Source organism: Fulmarus glacialis, unplaced genomic scaffold (assembly GCF_000690835.1).
Source record: "Fulmarus glacialis isolate BGI_N327 unplaced genomic scaffold, ASM69083v1 Scaffold37531, whole genome shotgun sequence".
Lineage (NCBI taxonomy): Eukaryota > Metazoa > Chordata > Aves > Procellariiformes > Procellariidae > Fulmarus > Fulmarus glacialis.
Window position 1 is genome coordinate 7003 of NW_009191521.1, and position 11092 is coordinate 18094.

An 11092-nucleotide genomic window follows, 5' to 3' on the forward strand; every position below is an offset into this window, starting at 1 on the left:
ACCTTGCAGAAAGGAAAATAATTTTATTTTCAAACGCTAGCACACAAGATTCCTAGTCTCTTTTTTTCTGTTTCTGTGGAAATGTAGCCAGTTTTGGTGAGGTGACTTTCTGCTTTTTATGCATTCAGAAGGCATAAAATGGCCGAGAGAATTTAGAAATAACTCTTAGATGGGGATTCAATCCATTGAAAATTCCAGGTTAAGAACATCTATAAAGTTATGTGGGTTACATTAGGTAACTATCGCACATTTCCCACGCAGGTTTCTTGTGTGCGTTTGGACTTAGCACAGATGCACAGGCAGGGTGTGCAGGAGACCTGTGTCCTGCACTTGGTTCTCTGCTGCTCTGCTGAGGTGTTTCCTGGTGCAGGGATTTTAGCCAATGATAGATTGCAGGGCAATAATGTACAGAGTTCACAGCTGCTTTTAACTGCTTTTTCCAAGGACCTGCTAACCTGGATATGTGACAGGGATTGCCAAACTGGAGACGCAATGCTTCTTATCCCTTTTGATACGTCAGCAGTTGGCCAGTGAGCTTTCTTTGCCCCTACCAGCCTGTCTCCTTGTTCTGGTGATGACTTTCGTTTGTCCCTGTTCAAACTCACAGAGAAGGTTGGATATTTCCCAGTGTCCTTACTGTTTTTTTCCTGCTATTCCTTACAAGACCTGCTGATTTATGACAGAGATGTGTTTAGATGCTCTCAATTTTGCTCACTTTCATAAGTTCTGCAAATAAAGCAATGCTTTTGTCTAACTCAGCAAAGCTGGGGCTACATCTGGTGCATTCATATCACAGCAAACATTTCAAATTCATCTTTCATGGCCAGTTAAAACGTAGTGAACATCTGAGAGACCAACTAGCAGAATGTAATAAAAACATGTTTTGCAGTAAATGTTCTTCTGTGTGGCATCAAGTTTATACATGGGAGATAGTTGCTAAAAATAGTAATCTTAAATATCAAATTATTAGTAATCTTAAATATCAAATTATATTGGTGCTGATTAACCTACAATGAGAAATGCCTTTGTGGAGTAGAAACTGAAGCTTTATCTGCAGCCAATAATATGCAGCAAAACCAGACTAATTTCCCTAGTGAAACTATGAAAGCCTCACAAACTGTATCATCACTGCTTAATAGTTGAGATAATAAAAAAAAAGCATTGGTTTATTTCTTCTTTTTTTCCTTTTTTTTTTTATTCCAGTAAGTGTTGCCTTTTGAGTATAGTCCCTTTTTTTTTTTTTAAAAAGAGAGATTTTTTTTTTTAAACAGGTAGCAGTTTCTAACTTTGTGTTTAAATATATACATACCCTCATACATACATACACACACAAGCAAGGACACTATTTCAAGTTAGCTTCTAACCATTCACTGGTGAGTGCTATTTCATTCATTCACATAAGGAAACTAGATTGGTTTTTTTTTAACACTATCCTTACATTGTGTATTATAAAGCAGTTTGGTTTATACTAACACAATATTAATTACGCCACTGAAAACAATAGCAAATATTTGCAACATTAACTCACTCAGCATTATAACAAATCCTCCTGTCCTGGAGTCCTCTCAAGTCTCTGCCTTTGATTTCATTAGTCTGTCCCTAGGATTCTTGGAGAATGGGCTTTGAAAGCACAAGCTATTATGTTATTGTTCATCCTAAGAATTAAGTCTCTTTCTTAAAAACCTTCTCCGAATCCTTGTCCCTTTATATTTATGAACCAAGCTCCACTCCAGTGAAGCAAATTTTCATACAACATCATAGAAAAGAAAGATTTGTCAAAACATGTAATAAAAATTACTTAAGCAAAACAAAGTGTTAATTATCATATGAATATAGTGGCTCTCAGTAGTCACACTTCTTATTGCAAAGATTATTGTAAGATAAGCAGCAGCTTTGTAAAGGTAGTATAGGCTGTCTTACTGATAACACAAGCTATGTCCTCAGGGAAACATCATACATTCCAGCATATTTCAGGAAATTTCATAAATTTCAGCATATCTCACATATCTCAGACATGTCTGCTTCTCAGGATGGGACTTTGTTTTAAAGGAAATGTATTTTTGGTTTTCCCTGAAAGCACATGGCTTTGTCTTCTAGGTAAATTATATTGTCTTAAAAAAACCCCTATCATCTGATTCATGAGTCTTACCCTAAATCTAGTGGGGCTTGTTTAAACGGTCAGCTCTTCTTTAACATATCCTTCTAATGACATGTGCACTTTTACTGCCCTTTTTTAACCTTGTGAATCCTAGAATGCTCTCCATGGATTAAGTATGAATATATTTACTAGGAAGTCTTTGTCATTTTCTTTTGAGATCGGCAGTGTGATTCCGCCCGCCCCCCATGGAGGTACATAGAGGTTTAGAAGTTAAGCCTGGATCAGTGACTAGAACTGAATTCTAGATACACATAAGGCTATGCAGAAGATACATGTAATACGGTTTGAAGTCATTATTAAGCATTGCTGGGGTTTGTGCTGAGAAGAGGAAATCCTTAAAAGTGGTATTGAAAGGGTGATATAATACAATATATTTGAAATGTAGAAATACATTCAGATAGTATTTTAGCAACCTGAAAAATAGTAAGGAAGCTGCACTATTTAAACAAAAAGTAGAAAAACTTGGGGTTTGGCAATTTATGCATTTATCATATGCTTTTTCAAAATTCCTCCAGAAAATGGTACATTTTAATGTAATTTTGCTTCTTCTTTTGGCACATTGTTACAGTTTGTTTGTTTTTTGTTGTGGTTTTTTTTAAGGAATCCAAAATGTACTCAGCTTATTCTGTGCCGTGCTTACAGAAAATAAAGTTCTCTTTCACTCTGCAAGCTTTCAGAGGCTCAGTGATGCCTGTAGGGCTCTGGAGTCTTTGATGTTTCCCCTCAAGTATAGGTGAGTTGAGTTTGAATCTTTGAACTCTTTGACTAATTTTATAACTCATTTTATAATTTATATTACATTGTCCTTAACGAAAGATTTGTGCTATGTTTGTTCAAATAAGCAAAGGTTTTCACGATCATATATACAAGTGCTAGTCTGTATACATCATTAATAAAAATCTGATTGCATCATGACAGTGGAAACAATTAAAGGAGAAACATCCAACCTACAAGTACAATAGAAACCCTGCTCATATCAGTTCAATGGTAGAATTTGACAGTGATGATCCATGAGTAAATGCATGGAAAAGATATGGGGGAGACCTGATAACAGCCTGCCAACAAGTAAGAGGAGGTGCATGACAGGAGAACAAGAGATTGTAAACCAAAACAGGGAGAGGGAGGTTTCTGACTGGATGCAGGGAAAACATGTTTTATTATGAGGATAACTAAGCAGTGGAAAAGAAAGTGTGTGGTGCTTCCATCCCTGTAGGTTTTCAGGACCCAATTAGACAGACCTCAGGGTAACTTGATCTGGATTCAAAGCCCTCCTTTGAGCGAGAGGTTGGACAAAATGATTTCCTGAGGCCCTTTACAACACGAAAGATTCTGTGGTTCTACGATAACATCTGCATTAGCTTGTATCACAGTTTTAAGTCACTGACAAATGTCCCCCAGAGAATGAATTTAAATGAACAAATTGATTCTCTCTAAAAAGCCACATCTGAATCCAACGTTTTGAAATGGAAAACTTAATGTCAAGCTGTTTGGCTTTTTTAAGAAGACAACATCTGATTCTGACTCATCTGTTTTAAAAGATGCTTGTATTTTAGTAGCACATTTTTATTTAAAATATTTCAGAGATGGGCTTCATTTTAATATAGAATAAGAAGGGAAAAAATTGCAAGTGAGTTTTGGAATATGTTTCTTAATGCTAAACTATGTCATTACTGTAAATTTTTAATAACTATAAATTAGGTGTTGAAAGGCATTGATCAATCAGATTTTCATGTTGCTCTGATGAAAACACTAAATTTTTTTAAATTGTCAAATCAAGTAAACAATATCTGAAATATAGAATTCTATACATAATGTTTAGTTGTCTTTTCAATGTCAAAACAAAAGCTTTCATTTAAAGATTTCTTATTCATGATATTTTACAAAAGGCTGAATTGTTGGTGTCTGGCCAAAAATTAGCCATCTTTTTAAAATGGAAGTATTATGCATAACTTTAATGTCCCTAGTTACCTAAAAGTTGTGGACAAATATAATGTCCATATAACATAAATGTTACAAATACAGGTAGTCTTTTCTTATTTTGCAAAATACTCTTGTTTACAATAAATTGTAGACCCTATAATGTAATAATTTCTGGAGTTTACATGACATGTTCTTTTAACAGCATGGCAGTTTATAAAGAAGTATTTAAGAAATATTTTCATCTTTTGTATTTTTAAAATACAGGTATTTATAGTAAACTTAATATGTAACAGGAAGTTTTTGGGGTTTTTTTAAAGAAAAAAGCTGCCCTATGTGAAGGGATAGTTGGGAGCTTTTATTTTATTTTATTTATTCTTTTCACAGTTATCCCTATATTCCAATTCTTCCTGCACAGCTATTGGAAGTTCTCAGCTCACCGACACCTTTCATAATTGGAGTACATTCTGTCTTTCGTAATGACATTCATGAGCTTGTAAGTATGTCTACCCAGCATATTCATAGTCATGATGTCATTTGTAATGTTTAGTTGCAGAGATTTTCCATGCTTCAGAGATGTTTATATGAACAATACATATACTTTTAAAATATTACCGTAGAAGGCAAAGCAAGACAATCAGAATGAGAAAAAAGAAAAAGCGTCAATTCTTTTGTAAATACGTTGAGACTATAAAATAGAGGAGGGAAACAATTTGATTCTAGTGCAGGGTGGGAAGGAATGGATCCATTTCCAGCTTTATCATGTATTTGTCATGAGTTTTAACAATTCACTTAAAATTTTCAAATGTACCCTGAATTATTTTATTGTATCCTTACTTTTTAAGCACATGCTTGGAGAAACTGAACCAGGGTTACAGAGGTACCTAGAAACATGTGATTTTACTTACAGTTGTCCTGACAGTGTCCTTTTGCAAACAGCCTATTAGACCACTGAACATGAACCTGGAATATCCAGAAACAGAAGTCACTTTTGAAAGTTTGGCTTAATTTCACTTTCTTTGGTTTACATTCATTTTTCGTAGCTAGATTCAGTAATAGGAAGTATTTGGAGTATTTCCTTTATCAAAAGCATTCTATACATTAAATTTAGTACTGTTTTGTTTATTTTAACTTACATGCAGATCATGAAATTTGAACTGTTGTGTTTTTAAACTATGGTCACAGTATACACTACCAATACTATTTTTGTTTGTTCCTTACAGTTAGATGTAATCATAGCAGACCTGGATGGAGGCACAATTAAAATTCCTGAATGTATTCATCTTTCTCAGCTGCCAGAGCCACTGCTACATCAGACTCAAATGGCGCTTTCTCTAGTATGTTTTGATACAAACCCCATTTTCCATCTTCTCACCTATTTTTAAAGAATGAAAAATGAATTTCAGTATTAAGTCACTTTCAAACACACTGGAAATGTGAGATTTAAAACTACGATTCCTGCCAACATTCCTGTTTTTAGGAGAATTTATTATCTGAAGTTAGAGTTAATATTATCAGTAATTTACTACTAAAATGTTTTTTCACTGTTCAAGAAGAAGTTAGTGATTTTTCCTTCCTAATAATTATTTTTTAATAAGAGTTCAACCTCAGTGTTTGAGCAGCATTGTTACTATTCATTTTAGCTTCTTTTCTGTTTTCATAAATTCATTTCAACTGTACATTGTCTTGAAGTCTAACAAGTGAACAACCAATTAGTCTTAAAGTTTATTTGTATGATGACCCTAAATCAATATTCAGGAATGATTGATTCTACATTAGGGAATCACGAAAAAAAAGTAGTTCTGTTTGTCTTTTTACTGTCATTGTCATGAGTTAGAAAACACCTTATTTGGAGGCTTCTGAACAAATCTTGTCTTAAAGAGAAGAATTTTCTGTCTGTTAATCTGTTTCAGATGAATCAACTCTAAAATTAGTTTCATTGACTGTAATGGGAGTTTTTGATAACTAGCTCACTTATAGAAACCTGAAGCTGAGAAATTAATCCCACCTTTATTTCCATAAGGTCTTCATAATTTAACTCAATCTATTATTTGAGCTACTTAATATCAGTGAATATTAATTTGAGAAAGAAGAAAAAAATAATTTGTCCTTTCCTCAGTAAAATGAGGGGAAAAAAATTTTGTTTAAAAAATTCTCTAGGTTTTGCATCCTGATTTGGAAACAGCGGATTATGCATTCCCTCCCCCACGAACAGCTTTATCACACTCAAAAATGCTGGTAAGATTTCTGTGTTATGTCTGACGTTCTTAAGTAAAAAACTGTGGAAATTTTAGACTATCTTTCTTTTAGGAATTTCTACTCTGTGTTTTCTTTTCCATATCCTTTACAGTGTTATTGATGGAGCAAAGAAATACTGTTGGACTTTGCATTCTGCCCTCTAATAGCATTTTAATGGGTTAGAAGTTTTTATAAATATATTTGTATTAATATGGAAGCACCTTATTTTCTTTTAATATTGCTGTCTATTGAGTTAAATCTGTGCCTTCTCTGTTTTGTAGACCAGTAAAGCTGCAGAATTTTACATGAGTGGACAAACTAGTCTTGTGTGTGTGTGTAAATGTTAAAATTAAGCTCTCGTATAGACCCCCCCATCCTACCCCCCAAGAAAAAAAAAGTTCAGAAACATTAAAAATGTCATTCAAGAACTAGATTTTAGAGTAAATATGAGTAAAGATAGAAGTGGTAGCTGTGTCAGCAAAACATAAGTCACTGGTTTTACAATAATAATGATAATTATTATGCATTGTATGCTTGAACATATTGGGAAAGGAGTTGTATGGTTTTTAACATTGGATTTGGCTTTAATGAACCTCAACCTGAAACAATATGTAATTGTCTATACTAAAAAAAAGTCTGTAGAAAGTTTTCTACTAAAATCTAGTTAATTTAGATTAAAAGTAGTTGTGAAGCCATGATAACTTAACAACTTGGTAAAGCTGCTGTTTTTATCTTGTAGGAGTGTCTAGAATTGAACATGAGTTGGTAGTCCGAACTAAAATCCAAAAGCCAATTCAATTTAAGAACACACCTCGGGTTTTTTGTGTAGGTGTATTCAAAAATGTAAAACTCTGAAGTGGTACAATATATTTGTTGTTCTAATTTCTTGCTTTAAGATTGTTTTTTTTCATTGCTGAAGACAAAAAATGTCAGCCAGATTTCATTTGAATGAATAGCAAAGTTCAGCTAAGGTCTCACTTTGAATGGTGAAGTTACAAATTAACATAATTTTGTATCAAAATAAGAATTTTGTTAAATCTGAAAGAAACAACCATGTTTTCAAACAGTCCAAAAGTCAGCGTACAAATGTACCTGTTAAAATCCTAGAGATCAGCCTGGACACAAAGAAAATGAGACTATCTCTCAGTAAAGTGAGCCCTTAAAAAATTAAGTTAAAAATAGAATAACACCGATCATGTTCCAGAGAAGAATAAACAGGCATCTAGAAAAATATTCCAATAGGGACAGCTTTATAGAATCTTGTATATACCTAAACTTTTTTTTTTAAAAAAATCATTACACGCTTTAACTTATTTAGGTTGTATTTTCTTGTTGATTAGCTGATCAGTTGTTTACCTGATTCGTTAATCTAATACTCTTTGCTGCTTGTAACTTTTAAAGTTAGAGTTTGGTTTAAAAGTCCTTTGAGACACCGTAATACTTAAGGTCATAAAACAATTTTTAGGTAGCAGTCTGAGTAGGTATCTGAGCTAAGATAAAGTAACGTGGGTGGCACAGGATTTGATCGGTCTTTAGTTGCATCTGGGCCAGCTGAAGATGTCACTGCCCCACGTCTGCCCCCAACTGTTCACATAATTTCCATTAACCCCTAGATGTTTATGTAAGCACTCCCTTACTCATGTAAATCAAAATAAACCAGAACTTTAGAGATCTACTATTGTAAACTTCTTAAACTAAACCTGGCTTATTTTGGCTGCAGTAGATTGGCAAGTGAAGATATGAGTTGGAAGAGTTCTAGACAAGTAGCTGAGCAAACATAGAGCCGTCTCCTCAGCTGCAGAGCCACAGCAGATGACTATGGTGATGCTCTGAGCCTGGTTCCTCAAGCAGCAGCAATGCCAGCTTAGGCTCCTGTGGTTCCCTGCCACCCCTGCCCACTCCAATGGCACCGCTTGTGTAGTGCTGCAGAGCCACATTTATTTTAGGGAATAAATCTAGGCTAAAATACCTCTTTCCTTTATTTAGCATCAGTTTTCTCTCATGGCAGTTCCTTCATGTGGTTCACCACATGACCACCCCAACAGTTAACTTGCATTGCCCAGAGGCTGTTGTGCAGGCATAGAAAAGAGCAGTAGGAGTAAAGGGGTGAATATGTACTAAATCTATCATTGCCATCTGAGGACAGGACAGTGAAACTGTAGCCTCATGTAAGATAACTTCATATGTGTACAAGTATCTCCGCTTCGTATGCTACACTGCTGCATTGTTTGATTAATTTGTAGGTGCTTCTCAGTTAGCTTTATACAAAGTGTGGAAAAGTTTAGAATACGAAAATGTTTTGACAGCGTATTCAATTACTGCTTACAGGATAAAGAAGTGCGAGCAATCTTCCTTAGGCTATTTGCACAACTTTTCCAAGGATACCGGTCATGTCTTCAGCTGATCAGAATTCATGCTGAACCAGTAATTCATTTCCATAAGGTAAAAGAGAAGCAGTTATGTATATTTAGTTAGTATTCATTTGTGTCACGTTATTTCCAGGAGCTTGCCTTTTGAACAAGTGTTTAAAAAAATAAAATAAAATAATCTACATGTGATAAGCATATGATTTTGACATAGCACTATATAAATGCATTTTAGTGGGACTAATTGAAGGGACAGTGATGAAATGTGAAACAAAGTTAACATTAAAATTTAATACAAAGAAATACTTGAGGAATCATTAAAGAATTTTGAAAACATATGTGTGTAATTAGAAAACAATACTTGAAAGTACTAGTTTTCTATTATTGCCTGTGAGATGTATATAATATGTGCATCAAACTTCCCGTTACATCACTCCTGAACTTAGGTATAAAAAGATACTAGGTAATACAAAATATTTAATTAGAAAGTACCACATATTACTATAAGCTGGTGAAAATGTTTAACTGCTAGTACATAAATAGTTGGTTGTAGTTTTGATACTGGTAAAATACATGCATTTTTCTCTACCTTTATTGCAGGCAGCCTTCTTGGGGCAGCGAGGCTTAATTGAGAATGACTTTCTAACCAAAGTTCTCAATGGAATGGCATTTGCTGGTTTTGTGTCAGAGAGGGGTCCTCCTTTCAGAGCCTGTGATCTTTTTGATGAGGTGAAAACTGTTTCTATATTCCCAAGGAAATTAAAATGTACCTATGATATTTCAGCATGTGAAGAACTATTGAAATACTTCTGAATCCTCACTGTTTATTATATAAAGTTTATACTAAACTTCTCAGTTCTCATTTTCTACTAAGCATACATTTCTAGCTTACTTGCATAAAATTATACCCTGCTTATATGTATGAAGTTGGACAATTGTATAAATCATGGTAATGCTGTTCCTATTGTCACGTTTGGAACTTCATAATGCATTACATGTGCTAGTACAGAATTATTTTGAGTAATTTAATTATATTCTTAGAAACATTGAAAAACTAATTGAGAAATATTGAATTAAATACATACCCAACAATATAAACTGGGATAAACATTTTTTCTTTTAAAAAGTAATGCCATATTTTAACTGTGCAGGCTTTTATTTGAATGTAGAGTACAAATAGAGTTTGGTATTAATTCTGTATAGTAGTAGTATATATGAGAAATACGGATTGCGGTATAAGAAATCTTAAAGGAATGTTTTAGGTACGTAAGACTTTCTGTGTTAGGTGGGACTATAAAGTTTGGTAACGGAAGCTCTGTAAGAAAGTGAAAATGTCTCATGTTCCAGAGCAATGTGATATTGCACATTTTTCAGTGTTCAGTTTTCTTTGCTCAGTTTCAATTTAAGATTAACATTTCATGACTTAAATAGGAAAGAAATTATTTTCAGTTGAATTATCAACATTTTTATTCTTTTTGTTTGTTTGTTTTAAAGTTGGTAGCCTTTGAAGTTGAAAGAATTAAAGCTGAGGAAGGTAATCCACCAAAAATGATAAAACATGTTAGAGAACTTGCAGAACAACTCTTCAAAAATGTAAGTTTACTATACCTGCTGTACTTTTAGAGTTGAGATACTAACACTGAAAATTCTTATTTCTCAGATTGATCCAGTATCTGAAAATGGAAGTGACTGCTTGTGGTTGTCATCATCTGCATGACAAAAGACTTTGGAACTTTAAATGTCACTGATTTTGTACATGTGAAGGAAGTTCAATATAGTAATATTGATTTATTAATTCTAATATGGATTTACATATAGCTACTATTTTCTTAGTGTGTATTCACATAATGTATATAAACTGTTATTTTCTGTGCCGCAACCTGTCCATGCCAAATACATCTCTTTTCTTGCCTCTCAACACTTTTCCATATGAAAACTGTATATGCAATTTGGCATAATGTATCCTTTCAGCAGATCTTTCCTGTTGTGCAACCCAGTCCCTATGGTTTGTGTGCTCAGCAAGCACTATTTCATTTCTTACAGCCTGTTTCTTGGACTCTTTAGGTTTCCTAGAATACCATTTACAGTTTCATTCTTGCCTTCCTGTCATGCCTTTATGTTACATGGTGCTTTTGTAAAATCTCTTACCATTCCATGAGCTGGGTTTTTTTTGTTGTTGTTGATTTCTTTTTTTATTTTTTTGGCATCAGCTAATCTCCCTCCCCCTCATACTTCCTGTCGCTGTTCAGACTCCACAGAGCAATATGTATTACGCAGTCAGTTAACACCTTTATCGCCCTTTCTTTTCTATATCCTACTTCCCCAAAACTATGATTTACATCTACACTTCTATAAAAAAAAAATCACAAGAATTACTAAGTACTGCTAAGTTCCGGGGTGTTTGGGGGGGGGG

At 34.0% G+C, this 11092-nt stretch overlaps 1 protein-coding gene across 1 annotated transcript; it reads left to right on the forward strand.

Moving 5' to 3' along the window:
• Window positions 1-2758: 2758 nt before the first annotated feature.
• On the forward strand, window positions 2759-10459 carry LOC104072233 (myotubularin-related protein 13-like; the record flags this gene model as incomplete). The annotated part of the gene is made up of 7 exons (XM_009586727.1): window positions 2759-2891; window positions 4463-4571; window positions 5299-5412; window positions 6236-6313; window positions 8642-8755; window positions 9280-9408; window positions 10174-10459. Coding segments are annotated over 7 exons (806 nt in total), but the record flags the coding sequence as incomplete, so codon positions are not given.
• Window positions 10460-11092: the final 633 nt, after the last annotated feature.